Here is a 14,127-nt window from a genome sequence, read left to right as displayed (position 1 = left end):
ATGACACCCCATAACCCGTGCTGGTGTGGGGATTTGGGGGGGGGGGAGGGGTGGTTTGGCCCCCAAGACCCCAGTAAACCCCCTGAGCCCCCTTCTTTGTCACTCTCCAGCTTTGTCCTGCTCTAGCAGAGAGCTGAAGCTTGCTTTCCACCACGCGCTCAACCCTTTCAATCCATCACACACCCTCCCCCAATCCCCCCTCCACAAAACCCCCTTTTTGGGCCCAATCCTGCCCCTCACCCCTCTTCCCTTCGCCTCTTGCGCCCTCCTGCTTTTATAAATTTTTCCCCTTTTTATAATGTGGTGGGTATTTTTTAATCCCCCCCCTTTTTTTTTCCTTCCCCCCCCTACCCCCCCCCCCAGGCCCAACCCGAAAATAGCTGCTCGGCGTGATGTCACCGGGCTGGTACCCGGTTCGTACAACCTCCTGGCCAACCGGCGGCGGCGGCGCGGCTGCGCCAATCGCCGGCCGGGGAGGTGATGTCATGGGGGGCGCTGGGGGCCCCCCGGGTGGGATGCTCCACGCAGACCCCCGCTCCCGCGTTAAATGAGCCCGGAGAGCGCCGAGAAGCAGCCCAAGCACCGGTGGTGGGGTGAGTGCCTGGGTGGGGGGGGCCTTGGTTAATTGAGGGAGGGGGTGTTTTTTGGAAGGCGAAGGGTTGAAAAGTTTTTGGGGAGGGGTTGCGAAGAAGGGGGGGGGTGATTTTTCCAGGGGGTCCCTGATGTCGCTCTCCAGCCACGACACCTCTTTGTCCCCCTCCCCATCCCTCCAGCATCCTTCTTGCCTTGCTGGGGTAGCCCCCTACTCACCCCACCCGCCCCCAGCCCTTTTGGGGTGGGTACCCCACTCCACCCCACCCCCCGTCTCGACAGCAGCTCGGGCTGCTGGAGACCCTCCCCACGCCCCCTTCTCCCTCCCTTGCTCGGCACCGTGGCGGGTCTCATCCTGCCCCGCCACGCGTGGGCGAGGGGCAGCCCACACCCACGGTGCGGGGAGGTGGGGTGCAGGGATGGGGCTCAGCATCCTCCGCCTCGCCTCTCCCCAGCATCCTCGGGGCGAGGGGTGGCGCACCCCCAGTATCTCTGGGACTCAGTGGGGGGGGGGGCATCGCCTTGCCTGGACCCCCCCAAAATGTGGGCTCAGGGGTGTGGAACCCCCCTCACCCCCCGCCCCGAATCACTGCTGGTGGCAGGATGCTGGCGGAGGTGACCTGCTCTCAGCAGGCGCTGAAATATTTATTCCAGGGAGGGGGACAAACGAGGGGGAGGGAGGAGGCTGCTGCCATCCTGCCTCTCCCCCGGAGAGGGGGGGAAGCATCCATTGCTTGGCAAGCTTCAAGGGAGGGTGTGAGGAGCCCCCTCCACTCCTCCATCCTCTTCCTCCATCACTGGGCGCTTCTTCCAGGGAAGGGGATGGGAGATGGGGGGGGGGCCCACCGTCTGAGGGGGTCTACAGGGGAGATCAGGGTGTGAAAGCGGGCTGCAGCCCTTCAGGGTCGGGTCGGGCTCCCTCCCCGCCACGTGCGCCTGGCTGGGAGCAGGATGGCTCCCACCACCTCTCCGTGCTGGGCGTTTGAGCGAGGCTTCAGCCTCGGGGTGACAGCGGCCACAGGGCCCCACCCACACCCCGCTGCCCGTGGGCTGGGCGTGCTGCTCGGGGGGCACCAGGGCTGGGAAGCAGAGGGGGAAGGGAGCTCAGCAGGGAGGGGTTTCCCTCTCGGAGGAGCCTCCAAACACCTTGAACAGCGTCTTCATCCAGCGAGGAGGAGTGGGGCTGGCACCCACCACCCCCCCATCCAGCAGCATCCCTGGGGGTGGACCCCATCCTCCTCCCCGTTTTGGGTCTGATGGGCGATCTCTGCCTTTTATTCACCAGCCAGGGCATAAAAGCCACGTGAGGTCCAGGAGAAGGGTTTCTGTAGCATGAAATGCATCCAGGTCCTCCCGCAACCCCAGGGAAAACGAGGATTTGGGGTGGTAATGCAAGGAGCGGGGAGGCATGAGCAAGAGCAATGCTTTTAGCTGCCTGCTTGCATGCAGGCAGCTTCCAGCTGGGCTGTCAGATCTCCAGGCACAGCCTCGTGTCGGTACACGAGCCATCAGAGCATCCCCGCCCTGCCTTGGCAATGTGCTTGGCAAGAGCCGCCTAGGGCAAAACCCTTCAGCCAGGCGAGGAGGGAAGCCCTTGGTGGGGGTACACCCCTGGGTAACCCCCAAACCTGACCAGCCCTGGCTCCGGGGGTCACCTAAAAGAGGGAGGCATCTCTGGGGAGGGTGTTCCCGGGTGATCCCCCCCGGCAGCTGTGGGCAGGTTATTCGCACCGTGCCCATGTCAGATCCCAGCCGGGTGGGGGATGAGGGGTGGGATTTCTCAGGTCCCCCCCCGATGTCGAGCTGGGTTGGGGAATGTTGCAGCTGTGGGAGCTGGCAGTTCCCTGACGGCCCCGGAATGCCCATGGAGGGCGTTTGCTCTTCCCCGGGAGGCTGCGAGGGTTTAAGAGTCCTTATTTTAAAGAAGGAATTTTGTTCCCCCTTGGAAATGAAAGCCATAAATAATTCCAAAAACCAAACTCAGCCCCCGCCTTGGCACAGCTGGGAAGGGCATTTCCCCCGGGAAACCCCTCTGATGCCACCGACAGCCCATTTGTGTCCCCCAGAAACCCTGGGAAAGGGGAATGGCCCCAGCTTACATGGGTTTTAATGAGTCTGTGGGTGTTGACGCCCCATGGCAGGTCCTGCACTCACCCAGGGGCTCCCCACCCCAGGGATGGGTGGGAGGGTCCCAGGGATGTCCCCACGCCTGACCCACAGCCACGCATGACCCCTGGAGAGGGTCCTACTGGGATGCAGAAGGTCCCAGTGCGTCAGCCCTTTTGCGCATGGTCTGGCAAGGGGCAGCTGAGGACTGGGGCTCTCGAGACATGAGTGGGGGCAGCAGCAGGGGTGGCCTTGGGTCACAGCAGAGCTGTGCAAAGGGGTCACACTTGTCCGTGGGGGGGGTGTGCGTGTGCACGCTGCTCCCGGCACATGTGTGCACACGCGTGGGTTGTGCAGGTCCCCAGAGCGGGGAAGGACCGTGTGCGCCAGGCGCACCCCACCGGCTGCTGCCATCGTCCCAGTGCGTGTCCCCCACATCACACCAGTGCCCACCCATCACATCACACCACGTCTGCGTGCCCATCTCATCAGTGCATGCCACCACACCCCACCAGAGTGTGCCCACCTCACCAGCACGTGTCCATCACACCAGTGTGTGCCACCACACCCCACCAGTGCGTGTCCATCACACCAGTGCATGCCACCACACCCCACCAGTGTGTGTCCATCACACCAGTGTGTGCCACCACACCCCACCAGTGTGTGTCCATCACACCAGTGTGTGCCCGTCACACCCCACCAGTGTGTGTCCATCACACCAGTGTGTGCCACCACACCCCACCAGTGTGTGTCCATCACACCAGTGCGTGCCCAGCACACCACACGAGCATGTGCCCACCTGTCCGGTGCCTGTCCATCACCCCACACCAGTGTGTGCCCACCTCACCAGTGCGTGCCCAGCACACCACACCAGCGTGCGCCCACTGCAGCACCCCCAGCGTGCACACAACAGCCGTGTGTGGGCAGCTGCCTGCAGGGGACGGGCCATGCCCCCAGCCCCAGGACACCCCGCAACGGGCAGGCACGGGTGGGCAGGGCTGGGTGATGCCCCCAGGACACCCCACACTGATCCTGGCTCTTTCTTTCCCCAGGCTCCAGGAACGCTCTTGCTGCAGACGCCCAAGGACTGTCGCGCCATGACTCTGGCTGGTACGGCACCATCACGGGGCCGTGCGTGGGGACGGGGGACAGCATGGCTCACCCAACCCTGGCACCTATCCCATGCCGGGGCACCCCTAGTTTGAGTGGGACCCCATCCAAACCTCCACGGGGAGGGCTAACCTCTGCCCTGGGACACTCACAGCATCCCAGTGGTGGCAGGCAACGGGTCCTGCATGGGGTTGATGCGCCAGGACAGACGTAACCCATGTGGCCATCAGTAAAGCACCCAGACCCTGCGTGCCTCAGTTTCCCCTTTGCACACCTTGCTTCCCCTGCCACAATCACCCTGTTTGCAATATCTGGGCAAACTTTGGTGCCAGCCACCATCCCCGTCCCTTCCCTGGCACGTGGCAGCCCCTGCCCCAGACGCCTGGCAGGACCCCCCCATCCCTCTGACCCCAGTCCCACCATCTCTTCCCAGCTTACAAAGAGAAGATGAAGGAGCTGCCTCTCGTCTCCCTCTTTTGCTCCTGTTTCCTCTCGGATCACCTAAACAAGCCGGCGTACACGTATGAAGGTAGGACCCTGCTGCCCACCCACGGCCGAGGGGTGCAGAATGGTGGGAGCTGTGGGGGGGCTACAGACCCCACCTTGGCACGAGCAGGGTCACCTTCAAACAGGAGTGGTGGCTCCACAGTTTGCTGGCACCAGCTGGAAGCAGGGGGCTGGGTTGGGATCGGGGGGGGCTCGGGCAGCCCCGCAGCCCCTCTCTGCCATGGCTCCGCTGCACGAAGTGCCGGGCGTGGGCTTGGTATTTTTAGGCAGGCGGTGCTGGGTGATTCAGACTGATTCGTGTCAGCGGGTCCAGAGGCGACAGCGGCGGCGGAGGGGGATGCCTGGCCTGGGGGGGCTTCTCTTCGCTGGCTGTAGGGGGATCTGCAGCCAGAAAGGGGCTTCATGGTCCCATTCCCTGAAGCAGGGCTTCACTTCACTTCTCCCTTGGGGGGGACTCCCAGCCCTCACCTCACCCAGATATTCCCAGCTCAACCCTCTTGACGGGTGTCTTGCAGTCCCCACCCCAACCCGTGACATTGGGGTGCAGGGATTTGGGTGAAACCAGTGGAGATTGGGGAAGGCGGTGGCGCGTGGGTGGGCTGCAGGTGTGGGACCCCAGGATGGCTTGCCCAAAGGGGTGGGATGCGCCCGCACCAGCATTCAGCCCATGCCCCTCTCCCAGCAGACACGGTAGACCTCACCTGGTGCGTCATCTCCGACATGGAAGTCATCGAGCTCAACAAGCGGACCTCGGGGCAATCCTTCGAGGTCATCCTGAAGCCCCCGTCGTTTGACGGCATCCCCGAGTTCAACGCCTCCCTGCCCCGGCGGCGCGACCCGTCCCTGGAGGAGATCCAGAAGAAGCTGGAGGCGGCAGAGGAGAGGAGGAAGGTAGGTCCAGCAGCTCATGCACGGCACTTCAGCATCGGGACGTGCCATGGGGACACCCAGCCTTGTACTTGGGGTGCTCAGCAAGGCACGCCCACCTTTGGGGACGTTGCTGAGTTTGGAGTGGATGGTTTTGGCCGGGAGGGTAAGGAACCCATGGTCCACATGGCCATCGTGTCCGCTTTGCCCATGCAGTACCAGGAGGCTGAGCTGCTGAAGCATCTGGCGGAGAAGCGGGAGCACGAGCGGGAGGTCATCCAGAAGGCCATCGAGGAGAACAACAACTTCATCAAAATGGCTAAAGAGAAGCTGGCGCAGAAGATGGAGTCCAACAAGGAGAACCGCGAGGCCCATTTAGCAGCCATGCTGGAGCGCTTGCAGGAGAAGGTGAGAGCCCGGCGAGGAGGGGGGAGGATGCGCTGGGAAACCAGTCCAGGAGGGTGTCACAGGACACCCGGGCACCCTGCATGGCTCTTGGGGTGGCAATACCCCCTGGGGACACCACCAAAGGTGGGACCCCTCTTCCCCTCCCACCATGCAGCAATACCCAAACACAACACCCCACCCGGGGTGGGGGGATCCTACCCGGGGACCCACCGAGCCTGACATGTCCGTAGGCTCACAGGTGGTTGGTGGGTGGAGAGCTGGGACCCATATCTTGTCCGCAGACACGCAAAGCCTTTGCTTTCCCCATGTCCAACTGCCATGGCCTTGACCCACTGCTGGCAATTTTTCCACCTCCCGGGTGGTAGAGCTTCCCCAGGTCCCTTCCCCAGAGGCCGTGGAGCCATCAGCTCCCTGGTGGAGCTGGAGGGGTCCGTGCTGCCATGCTAGGAGATGCTTCCACCCTGCCAGCCTGTGCAGACCTCTTCTCTCTCCCCGAAGCAGGTCTGTTCCCAACCTCAGCACGGAAGGTCCCACCCTCACCACCTCCAGCTCCCTCCAAAACATCCCTTCTGCAAGGAGCTCGCCCAGTGCCCTTCTCCAAACGCCTCAGCTAGCCTTGGGTCAGAGGCAGAGAGCACGAGATAATGAAGGACAATCCGAGCTAACCCCATCTCCTTGGGGCTCCCGGTCCATCCCGTCTGGTTGACGTCTACCTCCTAGCTAGAGGGCAAGGACAATCTGTCCCTGAGTGCCTCCACAGTCCTTAAAACACCCCAGGGGAGGAGAGGATGCTGTTGACCCATCGGTGGTGTCCCTCCGGGGATGAACCTCACGAACGCCCTTGGTGCCTTCGAACCCCTCTGAAGCTGCTGGCCCACCCGTGGGGACCCTGAAGTCCATCCAGCTAATGCGTGTCCCCCCCCCTCCTTCCCTCCTACCCCCCTCCCACAGGACAAACACGCAGAAGAAGTGAGGAAAAACAAGGAGCTCAAGGAAGAAGCCTCCAGGTAAAGAGGCGATGGTTGGACTGACAGCTCCGGGGAGGTGGCGGAGGCTGCCGCAGCGCAAGGTCGGATGGTGGAAGGGTGGACGTTCCTCTGCTTTCTTTGTTCGTGAATGTAAAGAGTTGACAAGTGAAGCCATCCTATTCGTTTCGGGGAGGGTGGGGAGGGAGGAGAAAGGAGGGAGGGTGGGCGGGAGGGTGCTGGCTTCGGGATGCCCACCTCCTTGGTGGGTCTCACGAGCCGCCCGTCAACCAGGTCCGGAGGAGACAGCCAAGGGCTGGCGAAGCGGAGGAGGTGGCCCCTCAGGAAAAAGCCGTGGGGGGACCGAGCGGGTGGGGAGGGAAGAGGGGGGGAATGTGCATCGTGTGTGACTTTAATTTGGTGCTGGGCAGGCAGGGTGGGCAGGTGGGCATCCCTCCGGCTTCCTTCTTCTCCTCCATCCCACCCTACTGATGGGCAGTGGCATCTCTTGGTGTCCCTCCCTCCTTATTTCCTGCCTGGACTCAGGGCCTCTTGCCCGAAGCAGGTGTTATTTGCCCATAGACCTTACAGAACCGATTTGGGGAAGGGGGAGAAGAGATCCCCCCACTGGAGGTGTTCAGAGAGTGAGGCTCGCATGCTCCAAAGGCTTTATGAAGCTGTAGGAGATGCTGATGACCCTTTTCAAGGGTGAAACTGAAAAGCCCCGTGACTTCCCAAAGAGTTGCTTTTTTTTGTAAGAACCTCCTGAGAATCATCTTTGTGGGAACTCTTGGATGAAATCCCCTTTTCTGCTGTAGAGCAGCTGGAAAGCCATCAGATTTTAGAGGTGGTGATTTGAAAAGGAAGATCACCCCCATGGAGAGTGAAAGCCGGAGAGGAAAACTGGGAAGGGCTGTGGAAACCATGATGGAAGGGATGGGGAAACACAAGAGGGAAAGAGGAGCCAGGGGAGCCCAGGCTGGAGAGCCACAGGTGGGATGGAGATGCTTCTCTGGAGAACAGGAGAAGACAACAGCCGTAGGGAGCCCCTGGGGATGGCAATGGCACCTCCTGTTGACACCAGGGCAGGAGGAAGGCCAGTTTGGGACCCCACCAACAGCTCGTGAGCAGCCCAGGTGTTTTGTGGGAGCTGCTGAGCAACCCCCTGGGTGATTTTTGCCTCCAGGGAGGGCGAGCGAAGCAGAGAGGCTGCAGTGAGACCCTTCCCAGTGGGAGAAGGTGGAGAGTCTGCTTTCTGACAGGGGGGTGGGGGCGTCCCCTCCTCTCCCAGTTACCAGTAGGCAGTGGTCCCAGTACCACGATGCCCTGGCACCTCATCAGCCTCCAACCCTGATACTAACAGAGGGTTTTATCTCCACTATGGCCAGACAAGACTTTCCAAGTGCTGGTTTGGGTCTGGAGGGAACCGTGTCTCTTCTTGTGCTGCGAGATGCTCGCTTGGACCCCGGAGCCCCGGGGGGGTACCAGCCCGGGGAGGGGAGCACAGGAGAGGGCAGTGGGCGAAGGCGATGGAGGGGGCTGTCCTAACTGTGGCACGAGCTGTCCTTTTTTTGTATACAATGGTTGTAAATAAACTGCCTTGGCATTTCTTTTGTTTTCTCATGATCTGTGCAGTGTCTTATGTGTGATTTTTTTTCGGGGGGGGGGGGGGGTTGGGGGCGGGGGAGGACATCCCAGTGTCACTTACACTGGGAAGTGGAAAGGGACTGGGGGGGAAATTAGGGTGGGAGGCAGCACGTGAGTCAGGGGGACCGGTCTGTTTTACCCCAATGCCTCAAACGACCCCAGCCTAGTGGGACTGCAGCAGATTTGGGCTCCTTTGGCCCTCCAGCCCTATGAACCCCTTGCACCCCAGGCTCACCCTGTGCATCCCTGGGGCATGCAGAGGTGATGCTCTCCCACCCCAGACCCGGAGCAGGGAGCTGGAGCCAAATTTCAGCCATGTGCTGGGAGATGGGGAGGAGTTGGCTGGTATGGTGAGGAAGCATGGAGGTAGCTGGGCCAAGGTCTATGCTGAGGCCAGATGATCCATTGGTTTATGCACAGAGTAGACAAAAAGCTAAACGTCATGTCCTCAGTGCCAGGAGAGGAGCCGGTGGGGTACATTCTCCAACCCTAAGGAGAAAGTGGCACCAATTCCTCTCCCATCTTTGCTCAGCCTGAGAGAGGTGATGACACCAAAATTTAGGACCAGCCTCCCAGAGGGGCCAAGTGTCCAATCCTCTTGGGCCAAGGAGGTCATCCCTGACCTGGTCCTCTCCGATCTGCGCTAAGGAGGTCCTCCCTGAACCTGAGAAGCCTTTGAAGATGAGGATCCAACCAAGGAGCTGGTGGTCCCTCAGGTGTGGGATTCAGAACCAACATTAAGACAAATCTCAGGAGGGGATTCAGAACTCCCTGTGAACACAGCAGTCACGCTCAGGGGTTCCCATCACGCCCAGGTGCAACAGCAATGGGGCCATATCAAAAGGGACCGTGCAAGAAAGGACATGGAGTCAGTGTTGAGGTGGCAGAGTCCACCATGGTCATACAAACTGGTGGGACGTGAGTTAGCAGCCCCCAAAATCCATATAGGAGAGGACCTGGGGAGAGCAGAAGAGCTTGTTACACCCAAGGGAGAAGAAGACACAGGCTCAAGAAGAAGGTGCATATATGTAATGCAGATGACAGCAACAGAAGTCTTGAGGCGGACCATCAGCAGACTTGTAGGAGCTGGGTAAACCTGCAGCAAATAAAATACTGGCATGTTAGGTATATTGTATTTGAATAAACAAAGAACAATGAAATATATCGTTCTGCCCTAGGACTCTGTGCCATAGCCCACAACAGCACGTGCATTAATGGGCATGAAAGGATGCAGGAAAGAGGCACCCAAGCTGGGCTGAGGATGAAGAAAATAGGGAGAGGCTATAAGACCTTCTTCCAAAGAGCTTTAAAAAGCACCCAGAAGCTTTGAGGAGGGTAGCAGAGAAACAGGGAGCTGGGCCAGGAGAGCACAGCTCTCCCTGGGGAGAAGCCATCAGGTGTCAGGGAGGAAAGTGGGGCACCAGGTAAGAAGATGATGAGGGGGGTACAGCTGATGGCACCAACACAGTCAGGAGGCGGCTGTTGGGAGGAGGCTGTCCAAAGAGGATCAGGGTAAGTCAAAACCAGGCAAAGTGTGATGCAGATGGTGTCAGGATGCACATTCTAAAAACTCTGGACTCTCTCCAGGCACCTGGAGCAGGAACACACCCCAGCCATAACCACCGGCATCTCAGATCATCCCGCTCCATGGCCCGAATCCTAATGAACAGGGTCAATGCTCCAGCAAGGCTTCAGAACCTCATTTTTCTCCCATTGCTGTCAAGGGGGAGAGATGATGATGGTGAGTTGGATCTTCTTCCTGCATCCAGATTTTGCCCAACACAGTGGTCTACCTTAGACAATCCCCTCCCTAAACCGATCAGGTTTTAATCTCCTTTCCAGTGTTTTCAGTGTTGTGTCTTAGAATAGGAAATGTTTAACTTCCCCATTCTTCTCCCTCTCTAGATCTTTCTCCTCACCCCAAGGTGTTTGAAGATCCAGCCCTCTGGTCATGGACCCTTCACCAAGGTTGGTTTTTTGATGACCGTCACTCCAGGAGCCGTTACCTGCATTTTTTCCAGTCTCAGTTTAGAAGCCTTCCCCATCCATGGGACTGGAGATCTGTGGGAACACGGGCTGGTGGCCCACATAAACCATCTCCATCTCCAGTAGATACACTGAGTCCTGATTATCACACAGATGGAAGTACTTGCATTGACCTTATACATCAGATGGAAATTGTTCTTAGACCTTCTTCTGTCTTGGGTAGCTGTGAGCCAAAACAACGCCGGGTCACATAGCTGTTAGCCCAGCAAGGTACACGCAGAGCCGGGAATATTGCATGTCCGTGTGTGCACGCGTCTGCAGGGCTGTGTGGTTGGTGGAGCGATGCACGGGACCCGGTGGGGTGTCCGCCTTGTGGCTGCACTCGATGAGGCTCTGCCAATAAAATTTCTTGCCCCACATCACTTTAGACGGCACAATAATGGGGTCAGCCAAATTGGTGAGGCAGGGGTTAGTTTGAGTGTGAAGGGGAAGAGCAGAAGAAGGAGCCAGGCTCGCATTCGGGAGCCCTGTCCTGGGGGGAGTCAGACATGCTTCCCTCCCCAGAGCAGGAACCGAGAGTACAGAGTCGTTTGATAGGGTGTATTTAGTTTCTTGCTTAGCCACACTGCTGTGTCTTGCCCAAAGCCTGGCACCAAGCAGATGCCTGCACCAGGACCATCACCTTCCTCCAGCGGAAGCCAGCAGGGTTGTCAGCCCCATACAGGGGGAGAGGCAGGGGAGGCGTCCCCATGTCCCATCCGCTATAAGCTATGGGGCATGAGGACCCAGGAGTCCAGGCTTAGCCTTCCCTATCTGCTACAGAGCTCGTTTTGCAGGCGCTGGCTCCATTTCTCCTCCCTCCTCCCTGGAGGAACTCAGGCATCCTCTGGCTGGATTTGGGGCTTGCAGTGATGAGAGTCAGCCTGCCCTTAGCCTTGCTGGGGTACCAAATACCTTCATCTCACCATGCAGAGCCATTTGAGATGCCCCCAGAGTTACCCACCTGGTTCGCAAGGGCTCTGTGTCCTGTGGGTCCCATGTCACCTCTGCCCACCCCATGTGCCAGCCCACGAGTCTCAAATGGCAGAAGACATCCACACCTGGGTGAGAGATTGGAGCTCAGAACCTCGCACCTGGGCAACTTGGACCAAACACTGTAGAGGAGATGATGGAGACCAGATCCTTGACTACATGCCAGAGTCCTCTCCTGAAACACCATCCTGTGGGCACAGCCAGGACATACAAGGGGAAAACACAAAGCAAAGGTTTGGTGCCTTCAAGGAAGCTCCCAAGGAGATATTTCGTGGCACATGCCAGACCCTGAGGGCTGAGATCTGGACAACTCTTCTGCACCTGCTCCCACCTCTCCTGTTTGAGAAGTCAGGTGCAATCCCATCCCTAAATCCCGGCCCAAGCAAGACCTGTGCTATGAGTTGCACTTCCTGAACATCAGCATATGCGTGGGTGTCCTTCAGAGCAGACGGACAAATGCCCGTCTCTGCAAAGCAACATGTAACAGATCAAAGCAGGTACAGAAACAGCATCCTGGAAGCGCCTCCAGGATACCTGGCGAAGAGGTGAATCTCCCTGCCACCAACCCCCTGCCAGGCTCTGAGACCAGTGACACTGTGCAGGGACAGTGCTGGCGTTTGACGTCCTTCCTCCAGTCCAAAGCCTTGTGCTGGTTTCTCAGACATCATAAACCTGGTCAAAGTACCAGCTGTTCATCCATGGGAAGCTGGCTGGAGCACTGGGTGTCGTAACTAGCTGGGGCTTCTGCGGGGGACTGGGGGAGTGATTAAAACTGGTCAAGGGCGAGGATGCTGTGTGAACTCCAAAACAGTACGAAGATCATGTTATCCTGTCTGCTCCTCCAGCGTGCAGACTACCTGTGCGTGCAAAGATGTTTGGGCAAGGTGGAAGAGTCATGTCTGAGGCACACCCAGCATGTGTCCAGTATGAACTCCATAACTGTAGGGGAGCTTTGGGGTGCAGAGTCTTGCAAAACCATGTGTTTACAGGCAACCATATCAGTAATGCCCTAGAAGGCCAAGATTGCTTCAATCATGGCATCGGATATAAGAAATTTGAGTATGGATGTAGCAGAATTGGGACCAATAAGGAGAAAAAAGTAATTAGGGGCAGATTGGGCTGAGAAAAAGAGGTGCTAATGTAGAAATAGAAAGAAAACAAAAAAGAGGAATAAGTTATGAAACCAGGTAAGGAACACAGGAAGGCGGGATCTTTCAGTGGTCAGAGTGTGGATGCCTACAGGTGGTGGTGACACTGACCTGGGTACCCAACTGCATGGGATGCCCTTGGACAACTCGCTGGACTCTCCGTCAGGGCTACGTCCAAAAGACTTAGTGCAAGACGGTATAAAGGGAGACACTTGCGCCCAGGTATGAAGAGCTGTGGGGAGGGAAGGGTAGTAAAACTATAATTCAGCAGTAGGATGTGTGGTTCACAAGGTTTGAGTGATCCCTTTATTGTTGTATTTAATAACGTGCAAAATCAGATCGTAGATTAGTACTGACAATGTGATCATTAGTTAAATTAGGCTGTTGCTTATTCAAGTGATTTATTAGTCTCTTAGTAGGGTATTGCTTAACCAGTGGACATCATGGCCTTTTGAATACCTGCAGTCCAAAGAGGGAATGTCAGACCTTTCTTATATCTGAGACACACATGCCATGAGGCAAGAAATCTCTCCTCCCACCGCTGGTGGTGCCCAGAGGTTCATGGCAAGTGATGGTCCAACAGCAGCATAGACCAGCCATTGCAACTCCCAGACACCACCAGATACGTCCACCAAGACTACCAAGGGAAACCTAGCAGAGGGAAAGACAAATAATGTTGTTTTGTTGTCTTGGTGATATTAGTTTGTAGGATGATTGGAAGGTAACATCTCCACTTGATTTGCCCATGAAAAAATGAGGTTCCAGGCAAAATATTGTCCAGAACAGTGTAAAGGCTACAGAAACCATCAGGGAGCCAGCAGAATGTCAAGCAGGAGACAAGTAGCTGGGAGGAACGGTGCTTTGTCTCTAACACATCTGCCTTTTCCCTTCACTGAATCCTCTTTGAATTCATCTGCGCACATGAAACAGGAAAAAAGTAATCTAATTAAATATTCATCACCGAGCACAGTCAGGGCTGAGGCCAAGTCCCAGCCTCCATCTCTTGATCCTGTGAGGAGGCAAAGTCAGGAAAAAAGGAGGGTCTCTCACTGCAGCTACAAGTGGAAAATTGAAAGACAGCAACAATGAATCTTCTTTATCCAGAGTAAGGCAGTAAAAATAAGATTTAAAATCATGTCTAATCATTCCTGCAGATCACTTTTAGGGTGGACAGAAAATTCATCAGAAGTTCTTTGCTGGAGAAAGGACAAAGAGGTGAAAATGGAATGGAAAATGGAAAACCTTCCACATTTTTTATTTTTAACTCTTTTCATTTGGAGTATTATTATCACAGCTAGCTAATGCCCAGGTGTGTAACACAATCCCTGCCAGAGACGGCGAGGGCTACTGCAGACCTTCCTCCTCATTTGCCCATGGCTTTCCTCAGGGCCATCTCAGCACCTTGGAATCATCATCCCTGGGGCGGTGGAGTTTCAGCACCAAATACACATGTGGTGCTGTGAACATAGAAACTCTGCCGAGACCAGAGAGATGCTCATCTTATGGCACAAGAATTGGTCCATCACATCCCACGTGGAAAACTCGTACAGGATCGCTGGTTCTTTTCTTCCCTCTAAAATACCGTTGGGTCGGTAGCCAGGGCACTCGGTGTCTCCATTCAACATCAGGTCCAGCCTCAGTGTGTGGCTGACTCCCATCACCCACTCAACTGGACTTAGTCTCAAGCCTTAAGAATGCCCAAGCCTGACAAGGACTGCTGCTACCCGGTGAAACAGCAAGCCACATGCTTGTCTTTGCAA

At 57.2% G+C, this 14,127-nt stretch overlaps 1 protein-coding gene across 6 annotated transcripts; it reads left to right on the top strand.

Moving 5' to 3' along the window:
* Positions 1-485: 485 nt before the first annotated feature.
* On the top strand, positions 486-6,744 carry STMN4 (stathmin 4). 6 transcript variants are annotated; one of them, XM_064448343.1, is made up of 6 exons: positions 486-593; positions 3,750-3,807; positions 4,241-4,336; positions 5,000-5,205; positions 5,398-5,589; positions 6,091-6,744. In XM_064448343.1, the coding sequence occupies exons 2-6, from the start codon at positions 3,795-3,797 to the stop codon at positions 6,232-6,234; spliced, it is 651 nt and encodes a 216-aa protein (XP_064304413.1). In that variant the 5' UTR covers positions 486-593; positions 3,750-3,794; the 3' UTR covers positions 6,235-6,744. The 6 variants fall into 6 exon arrangements, with proteins under 6 accessions (XP_064304413.1, XP_064304411.1, XP_064304414.1 ...); XM_064448341.1 differs by having other exon boundaries at positions 6,088-6,744; XM_064448344.1 differs by having other exon boundaries at positions 4,997-5,205; positions 6,541-6,744.
* The last annotated feature ends 7,383 nt before the right edge of the window (positions 6,745-14,127 follow it).

The sequence above is a fragment of the Phalacrocorax carbo genome, chromosome 3, assembly GCF_963921805.1.
Source record: "Phalacrocorax carbo chromosome 3, bPhaCar2.1, whole genome shotgun sequence".
Classification (NCBI taxonomy): Eukaryota; Metazoa; Chordata; class Aves; order Suliformes; family Phalacrocoracidae; genus Phalacrocorax; species Phalacrocorax carbo.
Note: the sequence above shows the minus strand (reverse complement) of the source record. Positions and strands in the feature narration are given on the sequence as shown.